The 21,155-nt window shown below is 32.3% G+C and overlaps 11 protein-coding genes across 11 annotated transcripts; 6 read left to right on the top strand and 5 right to left on the bottom strand.

The window, feature by feature from the left end:
- Nucleotides 1-326: 326 nt before the first annotated feature.
- On the top strand, nt 327-1,124 carry CAP1 (Cap1p; the record flags this gene model as incomplete). The annotated part of the gene is made up of 1 exon (XM_003684937.1): nt 327-1,124. The coding sequence occupies one exon, from the start codon at nt 327-329 to the stop codon at nt 1,122-1,124; it is 798 nt and encodes a 265-aa protein (XP_003684985.1).
- A 236-nt stretch (nt 1,125-1,360) lies between these two features.
- On the bottom strand, nt 1,361-1,834 carry SFT1 (Sft1p; the record flags this gene model as incomplete). Its single annotated transcript, XM_003684936.1, has 2 exons — nt 1,361-1,618; nt 1,799-1,834. The coding sequence occupies 2 exons, from the start codon at nt 1,832-1,834 to the stop codon at nt 1,361-1,363; spliced, it is 294 nt and encodes a 97-aa protein (XP_003684984.1).
- Nucleotides 1,835-3,659: 1,825 nt separating this feature from the next.
- On the top strand, nt 3,660-4,621 carry RPL14A (60S ribosomal protein eL14; the record flags this gene model as incomplete). The annotated part of the gene is made up of 2 exons (XM_003684935.1): nt 3,660-3,788; nt 4,334-4,621. 2 exons carry the CDS (start codon nt 3,660-3,662, stop codon nt 4,619-4,621), a joined length of 417 nt encoding a protein of 138 aa, XP_003684983.1.
- A 470-nt stretch (nt 4,622-5,091) lies between these two features.
- HEM2 (porphobilinogen synthase HEM2) lies at nt 5,092-6,135 on the top strand (the record flags this gene model as incomplete). The annotated part of the gene is made up of 1 exon (XM_003684934.1): nt 5,092-6,135. The coding sequence occupies one exon, from the start codon at nt 5,092-5,094 to the stop codon at nt 6,133-6,135; it is 1,044 nt and encodes a 347-aa protein (XP_003684982.1).
- Nucleotides 6,136-7,656: 1,521 nt separating this feature from the next.
- Nucleotides 7,657-8,577, top strand: TPHA0C03970 (SEC14 family lipid-binding protein; the record flags this gene model as incomplete). The annotated part of the gene is made up of 1 exon (XM_003684933.1): nt 7,657-8,577. The coding sequence occupies one exon, from the start codon at nt 7,657-7,659 to the stop codon at nt 8,575-8,577; it is 921 nt and encodes a 306-aa protein (XP_003684981.1).
- Nucleotides 8,578-10,022: 1,445 nt separating this feature from the next.
- On the top strand, nt 10,023-12,911 carry BUD2 (GTPase-activating protein BUD2; the record flags this gene model as incomplete). The annotated part of the gene is made up of 1 exon (XM_003684932.1): nt 10,023-12,911. The coding sequence occupies one exon, from the start codon at nt 10,023-10,025 to the stop codon at nt 12,909-12,911; it is 2,889 nt and encodes a 962-aa protein (XP_003684980.1).
- Nucleotides 12,912-13,189: 278 nt separating this feature from the next.
- NAM7 (ATP-dependent RNA helicase NAM7) lies at nt 13,190-16,162 on the bottom strand (the record flags this gene model as incomplete). The annotated part of the gene is made up of 1 exon (XM_003684931.1): nt 13,190-16,162. One exon carries the CDS (start codon nt 16,160-16,162, stop codon nt 13,190-13,192), a length of 2,973 nt encoding a protein of 990 aa, XP_003684979.1.
- A 520-nt stretch (nt 16,163-16,682) lies between these two features.
- Nucleotides 16,683-17,120, top strand: IST3 (U2 snRNP complex subunit IST3; the record flags this gene model as incomplete). The annotated part of the gene is made up of 1 exon (XM_003684930.1): nt 16,683-17,120. One exon carries the CDS (start codon nt 16,683-16,685, stop codon nt 17,118-17,120), a length of 438 nt encoding a protein of 145 aa, XP_003684978.1.
- Nucleotides 17,121-17,262: 142 nt separating this feature from the next.
- On the bottom strand, nt 17,263-18,192 carry YJU3 (acylglycerol lipase; the record flags this gene model as incomplete). Its single annotated transcript, XM_003684929.1, has 1 exon — nt 17,263-18,192. One exon carries the CDS (start codon nt 18,190-18,192, stop codon nt 17,263-17,265), a length of 930 nt encoding a protein of 309 aa, XP_003684977.1.
- A 346-nt stretch (nt 18,193-18,538) lies between these two features.
- YJU2 (mRNA splicing protein YJU2) lies at nt 18,539-19,363 on the bottom strand (the record flags this gene model as incomplete). Its single annotated transcript, XM_003684928.1, has 1 exon — nt 18,539-19,363. One exon carries the CDS (start codon nt 19,361-19,363, stop codon nt 18,539-18,541), a length of 825 nt encoding a protein of 274 aa, XP_003684976.1.
- Nucleotides 19,364-19,750: 387 nt separating this feature from the next.
- Nucleotides 19,751-21,082, bottom strand: TPHA0C03910 (uncharacterized protein; the record flags this gene model as incomplete). The annotated part of the gene is made up of 1 exon (XM_003684927.1): nt 19,751-21,082. The coding sequence occupies one exon, from the start codon at nt 21,080-21,082 to the stop codon at nt 19,751-19,753; it is 1,332 nt and encodes a 443-aa protein (XP_003684975.1).
- Between the last annotated feature and the right edge of the window lie 73 nt (nt 21,083-21,155).

Here is a 21,155-nt window from a genome sequence, read left to right as displayed (position 1 = left end):
ACTTGAAGCTGTTCTCTCTTAAACATTACCGTCATCTCTTTTGTTCAGGGTAAAACAACTAGACTACTAGTATGCATATAGAGCGAGACCTAATATGAAATATCCAAATTTCGAATATAATTTCGATCATAATCCCTATTAATCAATATTCATTAACATTAATAAAAACTTTAAATAATGTGGAGAGTACCTCTTTTTATAAATCAATTAAGTATTATTATGTTAGATATTCTAATTAAAGACTTATAAGACCTAGTTATTTACTCTTTGGATAAAAAGAAACAAGCCAATTGAATAAAATCACTCTCTCCATTGAATTAATAAACATGGCCTCTCAATTTGATTCAGTTATTGCTGATATTATTTCTGATGCACCAAGTGGTGAAATTACTGAAATCTACGAAGATTTGATTAAAATTGTTGGTGAATCTGCCAAAGAATCGATATTAGAAGCCATTGAACAATACAATATACGCAATTGTATCCCAATTGAAGTTGAAGGTAAGCAAATAATCATATCAGAATATAACAAGGATGGTGTAAAGTTCATTGATCCGATAACAGCTATTTCCTTTTCAGTTGACCATTTGAACCGTACAGGTTTTGATATTGGATCTAGTGATATCAGTTTAAGTTCTGTTCAAGAAGAAATTGTTAAAAATTTAAATGAATATACTGCTTCTGATTTCTCTGGAGAAGTTACTTTTGGTGTCTATCCAATCCCTAATGAAGAAGACAAAACTTCGATTATTATCAGCAGTACCAAATATAACGCCTCAAATTTCTGGAATGGTGAATGGAAGTCAAAGTATATTTTTGACAGCTCTTCTAACAGTTTGGAAGGTGAAATTGACGTTGACGTTCATTTTTATGAAGATGGTAACGTCAGTTTCAAATCTAATAAAAAAATTAATTTGTCTAGTGTTAATGATGCTGTTTCTGCATTAAAAGAGGTAGAAGTTGAATTCGAAAAAGAATTAGATTCATCTTTCTCTGACCTGAATGAAAAGCAATTCAAATCCTTAAGAAGGAAATTACCAATCACTAGATCTAAGGTCAACTGGGGTAAAGCTATAGGTAATTACAGGTTGGGAAAAGACGCAGCACAAGGTATTACGAATTAGTCTAACTAAAACAATTGAAACGAACACCCAAAAAAAATATAATTACCTTTAAGGTTTATAGTATATATATATCTATAACAATAATTAAATGAAATAAAATATATAATATTTTTTAAAATCACTCTAAAGTGATGAACCAATATGTAATCCAGAATGAGTTTTTTAAAGTAGTTATAAACATTTAGATTAATTATTACAGTTATGCTTGGAAAAATGCTATTTAAAATTTAGAAGAACTAGAAAAATTTATATAAATTATATAAAATGAAAAACGTCAGTAATGCTAAACCAACCATTCTCCATATGTTACTCCCTGACTTCAGAGATCTTGTCAATCTTCCTGATGTATGTTTCAAGTTATTCAACATTGAATCGAAAGAATTAGATAAACTATTGATCAGACTATTATCATTAACAGCTTGATCACCTATTTCCTGATTAATGTTTCTAAATGTAGCCAATTTGTTGGCTAGACTTTCTAGTTGTTGATCATTCTAATAAATGTTTCCAAATTATAACAAAAAGCAAAAAAAGGAACGCTTGTTAGTAGAAATTCAATTTAGGGTATTCGTTAATCACTGGCTTAATATTTATTTTTAAAACTCTAAGAAAATAAAAATGTAGTAATTAAGAATATATATGTATAGTTTTCTTTAGTTATTCTGAGGACATACTCTTCCTTCTAGCTGTGGGTAATTGGAGGTTGACATTGTATTGATTGTCTTCGGTATATACGGTTGCGTCCCTTTATTACGACTTATAAGTAGGAAGTATAATAAATAACTTGTTATTTATAAAATATATAAAATATATGCATATATTTAAATATTAAGAATGTTTAGGGCTTGAAATCGGAATACGTTCCGGGTAAAAGTATATATTCTTGTAACGTCACAGAGAAAGGCAATGTGAAGCAAAGCAAAGTGTCATGAATAAGAACAAGTATTAGCGATCGAATTACGATAAGCTTTCTTATACAGTAATCGAGTACCTATCAGTAAAGATATAGGATAAGGGTTAGATACAATATAAAGGATTAGAACAACATTTATAGTCAGAGTAGATCTTGGTGTAATAATAACGTTTGAATTTTCATTTAAAAAATCAATTAATGGCGTACTTTTTCATCACGATAAATAAACATTGTTCATAAACTATATACTCTTTGTGCTGAAACCCAAAGAAAAAAAAGACGAACGTATCGAGGAAGTTTAAATAAAAATAAAACTTATACTATCCCTTAACGATCTGCTTGTTTATTGCATACAGTTTCCTATATACTACAACGACTATTCCCCCCCAAAACAAAATACTCCAGGACTGTTCAAAAGTAATATTAACAAATACTAAATGACTGCAATTAAATAAAACGTCTGTATTTCATCTCACTTGCCCCATCATTGAGCATACCATTGCCAAGACAAAATAGCAGGTCACAAACGACATCTTCTCATCGAATCAAAAAGTAAATGTAATATTAAAAACTCATTAAACAGCTTCTCATTTTAACGTAAGAGAACATGAAATAGTCAATGCAAAACGACTCCTGTCGTTTCATAAAGATACCGCTGATCTCAGATATTCCAGAGATCGGTTCTTGGTTACTTTGTTATTAAAATATAAAAAGCAACAGAAATATCAATTGACAAGCATATACATATATAGTACATCTGAATTTCAATGTCTTTTATCAAAACAACTTGGAAGCTTAAATAGAGATGAGAACAATATAGTATAATATCATATACAATATAAAGTAACTTGTAGAATTATTGTCATCTATCAATTTATTATACAAATATTTCAAAAGATGCATTACCAAAGCTATGTGCGACTGTTATGCATCTGGACACCACAATGTAACTATTTTTGTGAGCCTGTTTTTTCCATAAACACCCAAACATTACACTGTAATTGCTTCTGTTTTGGGAAAAAACAACATGCATTTTGATTTTATTTCAGCGTCGGTTGCAAAAACTCATCGGACTGTCTTCCTTTTCAAAGACGAGTTCTCGCTAACTCGTGTCCCGGTTTCTTTGTAGCATTATTTTTTCCCGTCTGCTGTCGTCAGACGGAAGCATCGATGGTGGTTCAAAGGTGAGAATCTCTTGACTGGAGGGAAGGGACCGCTGGAGGGACTGGGCGCGAGGAAGAGACGTTTTATAGGTCTGTCTGCCTATCTCCTTCTAAAGTTAGTGAGAGAGCTCATCGAAAATTTTCACTTTTTCCCTCTAACCCACTAATTGATCCCGTTAGTTACTGATTAGATGAAATTTATTTAGTGGAAAAGTAGTTAATTCATCCTGTTGGAATAATTCAATTACGATGTGATGGCAGTAGTTAGTGAATTTCTTCTCTTCCTTATTGACTGTTCTCTATAATGATAATTGGTATTAGTATTCAATATTTTTTTAAAAGTATAGTCGATTAAGAAGTGTATATATATATTAATAGAGGTTTATATTTCAAAGAGGGTTTTTCAATAGTTCTTTTTGACCATTTTAATAGAACCGTGCAAATAAAACAATTATAAAAATGTCCACCGATTCTATTGTTAAAGCTTCTAACTGGAGATTAGTCGAAGTTGGTCGTGTCGTTTTAGTCAAGACTGGCCCATCCGCTGGTAAACTAGCTGCCATTGTCGAAATTATTAACCAAAAGAAGGTATGTCCATATTATAATATATATTTAAAAGGATTCGTTGTTTCTTGATTTGAAATGAAATTAAATATTACAAAGGAAAAGAGAGAGTACAATAGAAAAATTAATGAATGTAGGAACAATCTGAGATTTGTTAGATCGTATCGAGAAGATAACATTGATATAATAATAATAATAATAAGTTCTTGAATATTTGAAATGGTGAATACTAGTTACGAAAAATTTACGAATCTCATTGATCCATAACATTATCCAGATTGCAAACAAGTATATGTTTAATATAGAAATTTCTATTAAAGTTATTACTACTTATGGTGTTTATTAGTTCATTATTGATATCATTGACAACTAATGATGAATAAAGAAAGGAGTGAGGTATCATATTAACTTCCTAGATATCTATTATTATATATCATGGAATGAAATTTAAGAAACAACACGATTCTATCTTTTTATTTATTAATAACATTTTACTAACAAAATTAATGATTTAATTAAAATATGCATAAATTGTACTATTTTTTTGATTATCAATACTGTTTTCACAGGTTTTAATTGACGGTCCAGAAACTGGTGTCCCAAGACAAACTGTTATCTTAGGTCACGTTGTTTTAACTCCATTAACTTTTGCTTTAACCAGAGGTGCCAGAACCGCTACTGTTTCCAAGAAATGGAGTAGTGCTGGTGTCACCGAAAAGTGGGCTACCTCCACTTGGGCTAAGAAGATTGCTCAACGTGAAAGAAGAGCTGCTTTATCTGACTTCGAAAGATTCCAAGTTATGGTTTTAAGAAAGCAAAAGAGATTTGCTGTTAAGAAGGCTTTAGCCAAGGCTTAAAAGATAAGAATATTACTTAAATAATCATATTTGATCATATTTCTTTTTAATACTCATAATCTTTCATATAATAAATATAAAATCATTAACTTTTAACTTTTTTTTGTCTTGCAATCATAACTGAGAAAGAGTATAGACAGAGTATACGTTATCAACCATGTGAGTATTTAAATTTTAAGTATATGTGATGGAAGGTTATTATTTTACCACCATTTCCATTATTTACTCAATATTGTAGTGCTTATATGCAACCACACCTTACCCGAATACTCTTATTTGAGCTAATAGAATGCGCACCTTCTTGGAATATTGCTCATTACAAGATCAATTGAATAGTATTACTAAAGATATTATTGGACATTAAACTTTCAATAATCATATATATACACATATTTATACTTGTCTTGTAATTTACTGATTGTTGCAAAAATGCTAATAAAGACTCCAATTGACAACACAAGTAAATAGCAATGCCACATACAGCCGAATATATTAATTTTGAAGGTACATCTAATAACGTCGAGATCACATCGATTTTATCTGGTGGTTACAACCATCCGTTATTGAGAGAATGGCAAAATGAAAGACAATTGACTACCAATATGTTGATTTTTCCAATTTTTTTATCAGACATTGAAGATGATGAAACTGCTATTGATTCTTTACCTAATATCAAGAGATTTGGAGTTAACAAAATAGTGGCTTATTTGAAACCATTGGTCGAGAAAGGATTAAGAAGTGTTATATTGTTTGGCGTTCCATTGAAAGAAGGTGCCAAAGATGCATACGGTACAAATGCTGATGATCCAAATGGCCCAGTTATTCAAGGTATTAAAATTTTGAAAAAAAATTTCCCTAATTTATACATTATTTGTGATGTCTGTTTATGTGAATATACATCTCATGGACATTGTGGGATTTTAGATGACTCTGGTGCCATTGACCTAAACCCAAGTGTTTCCAGAATAGCTGCAGTAGCCATAAATTATGCCAAAGCAGGTGCCCATTGTGTTGCTCCATCTGATATGATTGATGGTAGAATCCAGATGATCAAGAAAGGTTTATTAAGCAATGGCTTAGCCAATAAAACTTTTGTTCTATCATACTCTGCCAAATTCAGTGGTAACTTATACGGACCATTCAGAGATGCCGCATGTTCGTCACCTTCAAGTGGTGACCGTAAATGTTACCAATTGCCATCTGGAGGTAGAGGCCTAGCAAGAAGAGCATTGAAGAGAGATCTACAAGAAGGTGCCGATGGTATTATTGTAAAACCTTCAACTTTCTATTTGGATATCATGAGAGATGCTGCTGAAATTTGTCACGACCTACCAGTCTGTGCGTACCATGTAAGTGGTGAATTTGCGATGTTACATGCTGCTGCTGAGAAAAACGTTGTTGATTTGAAGACTATTGTATTAGAATCTCATCAAGGTTTCTTGAGAGCTGGTGCAAGATTAATCATCACATACTTCGCACCTGAACTATTAGATTGGCTCAAAGAATCTCAATAAGTGTTTTTAGAGAAGCACATATACAGACAACGTATTTATCCATAAATATATATATATATATATTTGTACCTATGAAAACTGTCTTTTCATTCAAACATTATTTTATATATGATTAGCTAATGAACATACTGAACGAATAAATGATAATATAATCAGCTATGAAAGAAAACTTGCAATTGCATTTGCTTACAGTAGTAATAGTAAACATCAAACATTCATGAACACCTATATCCGTTGTAATGACGGAATCCCCTTTTACCATATATATGTATATATATATTATATTAAACAATGAAGTTAATTTTGCACTAATGAGCCAATATTAATCAATTACTCCCATTCTTCACATTGATACAAGCTCTCATAGTAAGACATGGAGCATTTGCTACCCTTTCCTTTACGCATATCCAATAGTTAAATCCTGTTTTGAACAGCCTACAGAACCACACAAGAATACCACCTATCACTCTTCTCTAGGCAATATGTTAAGTACTTGTACCTCTCATGCAACAACATTCACACAGCATTTTAAGCTAAAGATAAGTTTACTTGTTTCCTCAAGAAGTGTTCCATCGTGGGAGACAACAAAATAGTAAGATTCCAAAAAGAAACAGCGCAACGAAACGCAAGAGAACAAAGCATACAACTCAACAACGTAAACCTTTCTCTATTCCTTTGGGGATACGTGAACAAATACAACAACAAGTAACTTAGTGGTAGCATATATTGACAATGTCCTTGTTATATTATATAGTTCTTATTTCTTCTCGAGACCTTAGAAGATGAAGAAACTTCGAAAAAATTTTCACTTGCAAAATTTATTTCGAGAGTGAATAATAGTTGTAACAGTAATAGCAACAGCAATGCAACTATGGAAGATATACATGGGCTTTTAGCAATTAAAAGAAATCAAGCAAGAACTCTTATTTATTATTATTATTGTTGTTGTCGTTGTTTTTGTTGGTCTGAAGCAGCTCAATTTGTTATTTATTTCATGTCCTTTTTGGAAATATGTTCAACAGCAAAAGAAATATCTGAATATATTTCTTTTGCATTGAAAATTTGTCACTTCAATTAAGAGTTGTTAATTGACATTGGTCTAAGTTTGGAACTGAACGAAATACTATACGCCTCTGCTAACTGACTGACTGACTAGTGAATAAATTTATTTTTTAGCTTTAGCTTAGTTGTTACGTAAATTAATTTCAGCTTGAATATTGAATGTATGTCTTGGTAATGATCCTTTAATATATATTATTTTTATATATATATATTTTGTTATTGTTATTGTTATTTACTTGATATTCTGTTTTGTTTTTTTATGTTAAAGATAATATTTTTGTTATTATATCTTTTCATTTGTTATTATTCAACTATATTCCTTGTTTATATAATGAGCTTATATTTTTAATTTGTCCATGTATTTATGCAATTGGTAGTATTATTTATTTACTTGTATACGTAAACTAAAGCAAACCATACCACACTACATCTAGGTGATCTATTTTTTTAATTAATAAGATGGATACAGTTGTTGCTCAAGAAAAGGAATTTCTAGAATCCTACCCTCAAGTTTGTGCTGCTGGCTCCTTGCCAGGCACTCCAGGTAACTTGACTAAAGAACAAGAAAGTGCATTGGAACAATTGAAAGAAATTTTAATTGCCAAGGAATACAAACTAAGACTAGACGATTCGACATTATTAAGATTTTTAAGAGCTAGAAAGTTCGATGTTAACTTATCCCTGGAAATGTACGAAAATTGTGAAAAATGGAGAAAAGAATATGGCACTGACAGTATTTTAACTGACTTCCATTACGATGAAAAGCCAATTGTCGCCAAATACTACCCACAATACTACCACAAGACTGATAAGGAAGGTAGACCAGTTTACTTCGAAGAGTTAGGTGCTGTTAATTTACCTGAAATGTTGAAAATTACTACACAGGAAAGAATGCTAAAGAACTTAGTTTGGGAATATGAATCTTTTGTTAAATACAGATTGCCTGCTTCATCAAGAGCTTTTAACTCTTTAGTGGAAACTTCTTGCACTGTTTTAGATTTAAAAGGTATTTCTATTTCTTCTGCTTACAATGTTATTTCTTACGTCAAGGAAGCTTCTGTAATCGGTCAAAACTACTACCCAGAGAGAATGGGTAAATTCTATATTATCAATGCTCCATTCGGGTTTTCTGCTGCATTCAAACTATTCAAACCATTTTTAGACCCGGTCACTGTGTCTAAGATCTTTATCTTAGGTTCCTCATATAAGAAAGAGTTATTGAAACAGATTCCAGAAGAAAACCTCCCAGTCAAGTTCGGTGGTAAATCTGAGGTCGACGAATCTCAAGGTGGTCTATACTTGTCTGATATTGGTCCATGGAGAAACGCTGAGTTCATTGGACCAGAAGGTGAGGCCCCACATGCATTTTCAATGAACTAGACCAAGATGAACACATACATACTCACTTAAATAAATAATCAAGAAAAGGCAAAGGAACACAGAGAGAGTGGAAAAAAGTAAACCAGAAACACTCTCTTCTTATTATACACTTACTATTAAATTAATTTATATTAATTAGTAGCAATTTCATACGTAACAATATTTATAATAAATTATCTATATATATTTGAAAAAACAGAGTGTGGATAAAACAGAATGAATAGTTCACACGAGTTTCTTGAGACTGTACTATTTACTGAGGTGACCACAACATACAACTCCGATTTAAAAGTCCATAAGTTCCAAAAGAGGAGAAACGTTATATATCAATTAACAAGCAGATGAGCCGCTCAAGCAGCCAATTGAAAATATTTGGTGCTAGATACTTATTGTGAATAAGATGGTTCATTTAAACGATTATCACGTCAATATATATTCATTTGTTGTTTCGAGATGCTCCTGCCACACAAACTGATTGGAAAAAGCTGGCTCAGAGGGCTTGCAATTGCATCTGACTCTAAATAAAACCATGCTATCGTCCTAAATATCTTTCCACCTGGAAGAACCTACTAACTTTGTGTTTTAATAACATAAAACATGGGAAGTTTTCTTTCGAAACTGTTATAATTGCTTATATTCCAAAATGGAAATTTACACAACAACACCAATAAAAAGAAAAGTTCAAAAGAATTTCGAAGAAATATGCGCAGGGAGCACGCTACCGATAAGGGTTCGAAAAGAAGTTTCGAAACCATTTCGAATCTAACAAGTGTCCTCATCCATCAATTACCTGCTAGCAGTTCGCTGCTAGCAAACTGTATGCATGTATACTACATATATATTGCTTGTGCCCTGGCTTGTACTTCTACTCATATGCAGATCATCTTGTACTGTTCAGTTGCTCTTTAGAGCAAAACCATTTCTCTTCTCGTACCAGTTATGTCTGGAAGAGCACTACAAACTGCAAACTGTCCTTCTCCTTCAAGTAGCAATATATAATGATAGTTCCTTCTTCTGGGTTCTTATATACCTATCCATGTTAAAATACATCTCAACATCGTAGCGGCTTGAAGCTATTTTTGCCAGTGGATTCATTGTGCTTGAATCTTTCTTGAAAAATTGATGTAACATATTACTTACATATTTATTTCTCTTTCTGAGCATTCTGTTCCCATTCCAAGCAGTTACGGTTTCTTAGTTATTACTCTTGAATATTACTTTCTCAAGCTCTTTTGGGAATATAGTCTTCGGAAGATTTTAAGTAATTGAATTAAATCTCCACATTAAGACAACAATTCCGATAGAAATTTATATATAAGCATATCTATCTATGCGTAAGGATTTTCAAAGAAGAGGATAAACTTACTACACGTCGAAAGTAGACAACCCATACAAGGCTCATCGTTGTACATTAGGAGGCTGTTTTAATTGTGAGAATAGTGCGAATGATGAAACAAGATACTCTCCCGCCAGCTGCAGACCATCAGATTGTGACAGAGTTTGAACAGAAATATGACGTCTACTGGTCTTTAGACTCGATTGATTGGAATGAAACCGACACTGTTAAAATAAATACTAAAGGTCAATTGATAGCAATCAATACTTCCACTTTAAACTCTACAACATTAATAAATAACTTACAGGATTGCAAGATTAATTTGTCAAAATATACAAACGATAGTTTACGAATTAAAATTGATGGTTTCAATAAAAAGACAATATATCTGAGAGTCTCTGATTCTACTGTTCTCAATAAGTTATTGGATTGTCTTTTGGTTTGGTCATCTTTTAAGAATTTTGGAATATTCAATAAACTAATCTACTACCAGGAAACTTTATCTTCTGACCAATCGATAATTTATGAAAATGTAGATGACTGCAAATATTCTGATAATAAAATATCTCAAAAAGTTAATATTAAAATCCTTACTGACGGTTTGTTACGAATATATTCGACTGAGGAAGAGGGTCAAAATGCGCTATTGAAATCAATAGATGTTAGGACAATCTTAGAATCGCAAATTGATAAATTACTTGGGCATAATGTTAAAGGGATAATAATATATTCAAACGAAAGAGAAGGAGAAGAACTAAAACTGCAATTTATTTCAATGGCTGACTACACAAAAGTCTGGGAACTCTTATATAAATTTACAATTAAAAGTTATTATTCAAATAAAAATGAGAAAATAGAAAATTACCTAAAGCTATCACATTCATTCAAAATTAATATCATAGAGGCAAAACTGGAGCCAGAGTCATTTGAAGGAGATTTTAGTTATTATTGTTCGATACAATTATCAGAAGATTTACCCACAAATTTCAAAACTACTACCTTATCAAACTATGATGTTTTGGATAACTCTACCTTGTTTTGGAGAGAATCGTTTTCATGCGACAAATCCGTAAATATTGATACCCTGAAATTAAATCTAATCAAAATTAATAATGAAACACAACATTGTAACACTATAGGCTCTGCCATAATATATTTAAACAAATTAACTGATATAAAATCATTACAAAGACTTCCACTCAAATCAGAAGATTCGACGAACAATCAAATTGGTGATATTTGTTTTCAAGTAGAATACATGAAAAAGAATATTTTAATTAATTCAATGGATCCGTATAAGAACTTCGAAAAAAATTTGAAGAATACAAATATGTCAGATATTTTATCATATATTACTCAACGAACATCCAATTTAACACACACCGAGCTAATTGAAATATCAGTCCCTTTAATCGATGCGTTCCAATGTTTAGGTAAGGAAAATTCATGGTTACAATCGTTAATGAATTATGAGATTATGAATATAACCGTGAAATTAAAATCAACCGATAATGCCAGTGCTATTATAAACACAATATTTAGAGGAAACAGTTTATTAACTATATCAACCGAATACCTCTTCAATATGACAGGTAAGATTTATTTAGTAGAAACAATGCGTAGCGTAATCACTGATATATTGAATACAAATGAAGTCATTGAACTTGACGAAAATAGATTAAGAAAAACATATCAAGGTAAAACAAATAAGTCAATGGAAGAATTGATATCTGATAATAAATTAAAACTTTCATATTGGGTGGAAAAAATTTGGAAAAATCTGTACACAACTATTGAAAAAATGCCTATCGAAATTAAGAAGGCATTAAAAAGCTTAAAGACATCATTGGAAGAAATTCTGATATCACAAATTAATGTAGATAGAGGTACTAAGGAGAAAATAATTTTAAATTCTATCTCAAGTTTCTTATTTCTAAGATATTTATGTCCGATATTATTGAATCCAAACCTGTTTGGAATCACTAATAAAATACCAAATGAGAATGTAAGAAGAACATTAACATTAATTACAAAAGTTTTGTTACATTTTTCTACCTTGACACATTTTGGCAATAAAGAACCTTGGATGCTTTGTATGAATGACTTTATTGATGATAATAATGATGATCTTCATAATTTTATTGATAAGATTGTTAATACTTCTAATAACAGTGATGGAAATGGGGGAAACATAAAATCTACTGTCGATTTTTATGAACCAACATCTTTAGATTTAACTGAATTCAATCTAATTGGTGTTGATCCCAATACTTTGGAATCAAATTTTTACACAATAAAAAAGTGTTTTAAATATACCGATGTTATCAATCTGTTGGTTACTTTCATGTTAAATGAAGATCGTGAACCTAGTGATCATATTCCAATGTCTAATTTAAGCATGAGTACAATTATGTCTGATATTCCATTTGAAATAAATAGTGAAAGTTGTCAACAGTTTCATAATGACAATACAGGTACACTATCATCGTTAAAACGACATAAATTAATACTTAATGAAAATGCAACGGAAGTGGAGTTAGCGAGTATACATGATACTTATTCTTCTTCTCATAGTGAAATTGGTAACATGAGTATTTTATTGAATAGTGCATCAATAGTCCACACTAAAATAAAGTCTTTGTTAAACACAACTTTCCAATTAGAATATCCTAGTGCTTCACTTTCTAGACTAGATCCATACTTTATCAAGCTAACAAACTCAACGTATATAAATAAACATGACAGTTTGTACATTGAGAATAATCCAGGAAAGGATATTAAAACAAAAAATTATTTCCAGCTACAACCTTTTGAGGTTAAAAACATTCCTTTAAATTCAAATAAATATGTCAAATGCATTACTGACGCAGCATCTTCGAGTCCACGGTCTAAAGCTTCTAGGTTTTCAAGGATGTTCCTTGGAGCTACATCAAATGCACCAGATTCAGAGCAGACATCAAACAAAATTGGCAAATGGCTACGTTGGGATAGACATTAAAATTATATATATATATCCGTGACACATGCAAATTGTAATAATAATAACACCAATACTAATAATAATAATAATAATAATACTAATAATATTAATAATAATCATAATGGGAATGACACCATAAATTTTTAAAGAATTAGAAAAACAACATCGGCATATACATATACACTTAATGCCCTCGCTTTTAAAGTTATATATAATTATTATCGCTATAATAAATAATGATTATAAGTATTTAATATTTCTTTTCTAATTATTTAGGACTCAAACAACATATATTACTAAAAACCTAACGACGACATTTCATTATTTAGATTACTGATTTCAGTAGGCTCGTATCTTGATCTAGCACCTTTATTCTCTTGCAAATTTCTGGACAAACTTGAGTCAAATTTCGAAAAAGATTCTCCTTGAGGCATCTGTTGCTTGTTATCATTCACAGGGGAGTAGTAACCAGATCCATATTCATTGTTATTGAAGTTATTTGGCCAATCATTTGTTTGTCCAAATGAATTGTTGAACATAGCAGCAGCAGAGGCGTTGCCGCCTGCGAAAGATAATAAACTTTGAGTGTCAAAATCGTTAAAGGAATTGAATTCACCCATGTTAGCTGCCATATTAAAATCAAATTTATTTGGGTTTCTTTTTTTCTGATATGATCTAGTTAATTCAACAGTACATAATTGCAAATTGTCTAAGGAACCTTCAACTAAACAACCTTTTTCTCTAAAGTGAATCAAAAGGTGATTCCATAATGAATTTCTGGATAGCGATCTTGGATTACCTAAAATAACTAAACCATATTTTGCACGAGTCAAACCAACATTTAAACGACGTGGGTCACTCAAAAAACCAATCGCTTGTTGTTCATTTGCACGAACACAAGATAGGATGATATAATCCTTTTCACGACCTTGGAAAGCATCCACGGAAGCTACCTCAACATTAATATACAATTCCTTGTCTAAAGAACCATTCATTTGCATGTATTGTAATATATAAGCTCTTTGGCCTTCGTACGGAGTAATAACACCGATTTGTTCAGGTTTTACACCATCTTTGAATAATTTCGTAATAATACGTTCACAATTCATAGCTTCAATTCTATTTAAATACGATGTACCATTTGCAGAAATTTCTTCCCTTCCAAAATTTGCCCAAAACATCATAGGAATTTCATGAATTGGCCATGGAAATGAACTTGCAGATACTGTTCTTTGTTCAATTGTTACACCATTTTGTAAACTACCTTCATAAAACATATTACTTGGGAATTCACTCAAGTAAGGGTTCATACGATATTGAACTTCCAAACGAATTGGAATATGGCCTAAGGAAATCAACCTTTCAAATAATGATTGCTTCAAACCTGCATCACCAGCTTTTCTTTCTAAAATAACAGGGCCTAATTGTTGGTGGTCACCGACTAGAATGACCTGCTTTGCACCCTTTATGATTGGAATTAAACATTCTGGTTCAGAAGCTTGTGTACTTTCATCAATCAGGACAGTTCTAAATTTGGTATCTAATCTCTTGTCACCTGCACCAACACACGTACAACATACAACGTCAGCCTTCTTCATTATTTCTGATTCTGTTTTTCTAAGTAGTTTTACGAATTTTTTGGTATCACTAGCAGATAGTTCTCCTACCTCTTCCTTTAATTTCAATAATTTTCTTAATTCACCCTTTGCTGCTCTAGCAACTAAGTTGTGCAAGGCTAAATTTGAAACAGAGCTTTCTACATCTTCTCTACTCTTTGCAGTTAATCTTACTACTTTCAAACCTAAATCACGTAATTTTGTTGCCAAGTGATCAACTGCAACATTTGATGGTGCACATACTAAAATACGGTCTTTGTGTGACTTCGATAAGTGATAAACTATGGTAGCAGATGTGACTGTTTTACCAGTACCAGGTGGACCTTGGATCAATGACAATGGTTTCTGTAGCACATTTGCAACTGCACTCGCTTGCGATGCGTTTAATTGAGCAAAATGTGGAATGGATAATTCTTTTGGAATCGGAACATCAAAAGCGATGTCCAGAACTTCATGCCCTAAAATTTTATAATATAAATATCCAGAAATAGATTTCTTGTCCACAGCAAACGTTTTCAATGCATCTTGCATTCTATCATAAGATGTACCCTTCCAAATAAATTCCGCAGTAAACCCAGTCCCTAGATGAATTGGAGGTGGGGTTTTACTTGGTTTTAATTCCAGTGAAAATTCGTCCTTGAAACTATTTGGTAAATGAACAATATAACCTCTACCTTCCCACTCTGGATGCTGCATCCCAGAATATCTTAGAATCATTTCATCACCAACTGCAACTTTTAATTCGTTCGATTCAAATGTCGATAGAGCAAATGAGGCCATATGCCTATTGTTAAGTGCTATTGACCATTCGATCGATATATGTTCTAGAGCTTGAGATTCTTTCAGTTGTTTATCGTAATCTGCTTCAAGCTTAATTAGTGGACCGTATGAACGTTGATACTCGTATGCATCTTGGTATCTCAATAGAACAGATACAATTTCTTCTTGACTTTCTGGGATATCAATATCGTTGATAGTGGCGTCTTTATTAGATCTCCATTTAGCCTCCAACTTCGATATTTGAGAAGGCGTGATCAATCTTGACGTTAACTTTTCTTCTTCAGTTGGTTCTTCTGCTACCCAAGATAAAAATTGTCTATTCTCAATAATTGGCTGCCATTGGTCAGTATCCCAATTGACATTTTTAGTCTGTGCGCATGGAATACGGCATAAAAGAACCACTACAGCTTCACTTTTGGCTGAAACGAAACCTAATAAAAATGCATTCTTACAACCGCAGTTGTAACATTCTAAAACAGTATCACCCAAATCCGAATCCGGATGTAATGATACTACATTATGATGCGATAGAACTAGATGGTTAACAATATGAGACCCAGATAACGATCCATTCTTTGAATTACAAAACCATTTCTTACAGGTGTTACATTTAACCACAGAGGTTGGAGAATCAATCCCACAGTAACCACAAGCATGTTCAGCAGAACTAACCTGTATCTCATTGTGTGCATGTCCACTATGGCCATTGGAGCCAAAGTCGTCGGCATTTTCTCTCAATTCGACTTTACTATTCAAATTCAAATGTAGTTGTGCTTCATCTTCAGAATCATTAAAGCTGTTTCCTTCCGAGGCAAACCCATCTAAGTCTTGTACATTCTCAGGTTGGTATAAAACATTAGTTGTATCTTCCATCTGCTACAATTAAAATAACTTAACTACCTCGGCAAACAAAAACCAGTATGGAGGGACAGAATATGGTAATATACTTTAATTGGAAAACTAGGAATATTAATATTGTTTTCTCACAAAGACCTTTGTGCTGTTAATCAATATTCAATTCTCGACTAATATATCCTTGATTAGCAGAACGAATAGTATTTATTCTAATCAAAGTTAGTAACATTTTAATTATATTACTGGGGTTATATGTATGTATTCTTATTGAATTTGGAGAAGATTTTGTTTTAAAATATGAAAAGTTCTATATTCCGGGTAAAGCTCATCGATTTAATCAACGGTCAACAACTTAATTAGAGAATGCTTTATATTAAGGTACTTTTATCATTACAAGAGGATAGAATGTATCATTAGACACCTTCATTGGCACGTTCTTACTGCAGTAGTGCCAATAAATAAGATTGGAAAGGTATAATAGAGTTATAACTAAAGGGAAAAAAACACACTTAACAATAGATTTTAAACAATAGAAAACATGAACAAAATAAAATCCATCAACGCTATTAATGCAAGTGAGTTAAATAGTGGAATACTAGATGCATCCTTATCATGGCATGACGAGTATAGAGACCAGGCATATGTTTATATTGGTGGTCTCAATAAGGAGTTAACAGAGCATGATATATTGACCATCTTTTCTCAGTTCGGGGTTCCAACTGATATTAAACTTGTTAGAGATAAAGAGACTAGCGAGTCTAAAGGTTTTGCATATTTGAAATACGAAGATCAACGGTCGTGTGTGTTAGCCATTGATAATTTAAACGGCAGCAAGATTGCTGGGAGGAATATTGTGGTGGACCATGTTTTTTATGAGTATAGAGACGATGATTTGGAATATAGAAATGCAGTAAAATCAGAACTAGAAAGAAATGACAAGGTTAATACTGACAAATTGAGTATAACAGAAAACTAAATGAAATAGTTTTCTTCATTTATAAAACCAAATTTTATTGGACATTCTAACCTAAATTTGCATTGTGTACAGATGCCTGTGCACAATAAACAATTGCTATATATTCAGATTAATAATATGTAAAAACGTATTTCATTACCTACTACTTAGAATATAGATTTAACCAATCTACAAGATCATTAAAAACAGTTTCAAATGTGTTATCAGCTTCTAAAGAAAGAATTGAATGTCTTGCATTCTCATAAAACTGCAACTTGACATTACCATTTGATTTCAAAAAGTCATAAACCTTCTGAGAACCTCTTGGATCATTGATTGTGTCGTCTTTACCATGTTGAATAAATAATGGAGCTGTAATTTTTGATAATCTGTTGTCTTTATTATAATACAATGCTTTACCTCTCTCCAGGAAATCATAAATTTGTCTGAATGAACCATATAAAGGAACACTCATAGGATCATTTGCCAGAAACTGTCTATAACTTGAATCTGAAGTAATCCCTTCTAGATCTAGACCTGTGTCAATTCTAAAGTTTGGTAAACATTTAGCTAGTAATGAAGAAAAGAATATAGTTATTTTATTAGGAGCGGAATGAGGATGTAATACAACCAATGGACCAGAAACTATGAAAGACTTGATGTCATCTTTATGTTTACCTGTACATGCATAATTTAAAACTATACCACCACCCATGGAATGTCCCCATAAAAACAGTGGGATACCTTTTTCTTTACATTCAACTAAATTCGTAGAGATAAAATGATTAAGATCATTGAAAGTGTATCTCTCGTTGGTTAGGCCTTTCAACTTACCAGGAGAAGTTTCACCAGTGCCTCTTTGGTCAAAGAAGAACGATTCAAATCCATTTACAGATAATTTATCCATCATTCTGTAATAGATTTGAGTATATTCACCAAATCCATGGACTATCAAAACACGGGCTTTAGCTTGTCTAATTTGGTTATCTTCAGCATAGGATGGCCATAGCATATAAGCAAATTTAGCACCATCGAATTCTTCAAATTCAACTTTAGGAATAGTAGTTTTAGGTTCGTAAGGATACTCAGACATCTCTTGATAGATTCTTTGAAGATAAAGTCCTATTATTTATTAAACCAATAGAACACAGTGGTTTATTGTAATTATTACTTGTGTTGGTTCTTATACTTGTTTACTAGATATAATTGATTAATTTTTTTGTAGATAGATTTATGTTGTTGTATTTTTGGAACTTTTTAATTATTTGTTAAGGAAGTTGTAATTGAGAGAAAAGGCTAGTCGTAGAAGAAAACGTTAACTTAACGCAATTAAGGGTAGTGCTTTTTGAAATACAGAGATGCAATGAATTTATTTATTACCAATATGTTAGTTTGCTATTTATTATATACTTCTAATTATCTTTTTAAGTACATACAGTTTATTTCTTCTTTTTGATTGATATACCTAAAGGATTAACTTTTTTGATGACTTTCTTCTTATGCACTTTAATAAGGTTATTCTTCTTAAAAAATGTTTTATTTTCTGGATCATCGAAATCTATTTTAGATTCATTAAGGTTTGTGTTATTGTTTGAGAAAGCTTGTTCAGCCTTTCTTTCATATTCATTGTCCATTATTATATCTTTCGAATCATCTTTTTGTTCTACACCTATATGTGGAGTCTGCTTCATTCTTATGTATGAATTTTTTTTCATCCGCTCTAGTTCTTCATCATCCTGTTGTTGTTTTTGTAATTGTGTAAGTTTTTGTTCCAATAGTTCCATCTTATCTTCGACATCATTTTCCCCCGTCAGTTCTTGTTCTTCTTCTTTCTGCACTTTGAGTAATCTTTCCAAGGCCTCGTCTACAGTCTCTGTTTTATTTCCCTTTTGATTATCTTCCTCAGTTTTACTAAAATGATTTCTTACTCCACCAATCTCCATAACATAATCAGAAGATTTAGGATCTGTCTTAAAACTGATTAAATTATTACAGGCGGGGCATTTTATGCTCAATCGATATATCTTTATGGTGTCTAAATATCTCTCTGGAATAAGTTCTTTCTTACCGTTGAACTTCCTGCTCTTGGGTATAAACTCAGAGCATTTCAGACATTTCATCGAGAATGGAGTCATCAATCTGATCGTCACAACATTCCTATTCTTAGTCTTCAATTTTTTAGCTAGCTTACGAGCTTGTTTCTCTGCCTCAATAGGATTATAATCAGGCGGGTAGTACTTGTTAATGGCTTTTCGTTCTGACATATTTAGATATGGGTATATCAGTCGACAGAGATCTTCATAATAAAAATCTGTAATCTTATTATTATATCACATTTATAACTATACTCAAACTTGAACTTTCAAATATTTCTTCTTTATTGTTTTAAAGTTTCATAGTATTAACAATTTCAGAGTTGTTTGTAAGCTCATCGCGTGCATGTAATGACACTGTTAAACAAGTAGCAACAATTACATTATATGAAGACAGAGGGATAGAAGAACAATAATTAAATTTAAAGTTATTATAATATTAGGAAGGTATGGTATGGTATATATTTATATTTATATGTTAGTTACTTCTATCGTTATTCTCAGAACTAAACATTTTTCAATTATTTAATAACTGAAATCATTAGTAATTGTGAAAACTTATATGAAGATATATGCAATTAAGACAGTAATGAAACCTGTCATGCCTTTGATGGAACTTGCTCCGTTACTAGCAGCATCGATTGAGTGTAGGGTGCTTGTTGAGAATGTGCTTGAGGCAGTGACATCGTTTAAAGCAGATTTTGTGTGTTCGACTGAAGAAGATGCAGTAGTAGAAGCAGTAGTAGAAGCAGTAGTAGAAGCAGTAGTAGAAGCAGTAGTAGAAGCAGTAGTAGAAGCAGTAGTAGAAGCAGTAGTAGAAGCAGTACTAGTAGAAGAAGAAAGAGAAACACCGGATTCTTGTAGTCCAGAGATACTAGAAGCAGTAGCATTAACTGTTTTTAATGCTACAAAAACATCGTTTGAATCAGTAGAATCACCGACTCTAATTGCGTAAGGATTTGTGTCTGCATTAATGTAAAAACCGGCAGAACCTAAAATTAAATGACCATCAGAGATTGAGAATCCACTCTTAGCCTTAGAAGTGTCGTTGGAAGCCATTAAGATATCATCGTCGCCAACATATAAGTAATCACCGTTTGATAATGCTACATAACCATGTTTTGTAAGAACAGCATCGAATAATATTTCATCATCGGTGGAAGAACTACTGGCACTAGCGTAAAGCACACCATCCAACTTATTAAAGTAGACACTTAAGTATTGGAATTGCGAACCGGAGTTAATTGTAATCAAACCGAAACTTTGGGAGTCTGTTTCGTCACTCTCAGGAGCAACAGTGCTGACCGAAGAACTGGATGTGGAATTGAATGAAACGTCGTTTGAAGCCGTAACATGAACTCCTGGGGCAACAGCGCTATTAGTAGCAGTCGCGATAATAGCTTGAACAGATGCAGCGTTTGGAGCAAAATCACTTAGTAACTCATTGTCAGAGCCGTAGCAGTTAACTAAAACAGCTAAAGCCATAGTGTCCGTGGTGTAACCAACTTTAAATACGTATGCACCATTACCTGGTACAACGTAGAATGCAGCTTCATTATTGTACAAAAGGGCACCTGAACTAATGGAGAAGTTAGTTGTTGCTTGGGAAACGTCTGTAGTAGTTTTTAAATTCTTATCGGCATCGATGTATATGTACGAACCGTCAGTTAATTTGATATAACCCAAATCAGTAACCACACCATCTAGCAAGGTGCCTGAATTGGTAGAAGTAGAACCAGCTATCACCAACGTGTTTGAAGAAATATAAACGACATCATTATTGAAAAGAGCACCGTCTCTTACAAGTGTCAAAGAAAAGACCTCCGAGTCGGCCTTGACTAGATTGAACATGAGCGCAAATAAAGCAAATAGAAAGAAGTTAGACAACATCTTCAGAACTGTTGTTGTTATCAGCGTTAGTGTATTATTTAAATGATATAAATGAAATACAAGAAAAGCAGGG

The sequence above is a fragment of the Tetrapisispora phaffii genome, chromosome 3 (assembly GCF_000236905.1).
Source record: "Tetrapisispora phaffii CBS 4417 chromosome 3, complete genome".
NCBI classification, from domain to species: Eukaryota; Fungi; Ascomycota; class Saccharomycetes; order Saccharomycetales; family Saccharomycetaceae; genus Tetrapisispora; species Tetrapisispora phaffii.
This window is presented reverse-complemented; position numbering and strand designations above follow the sequence as displayed.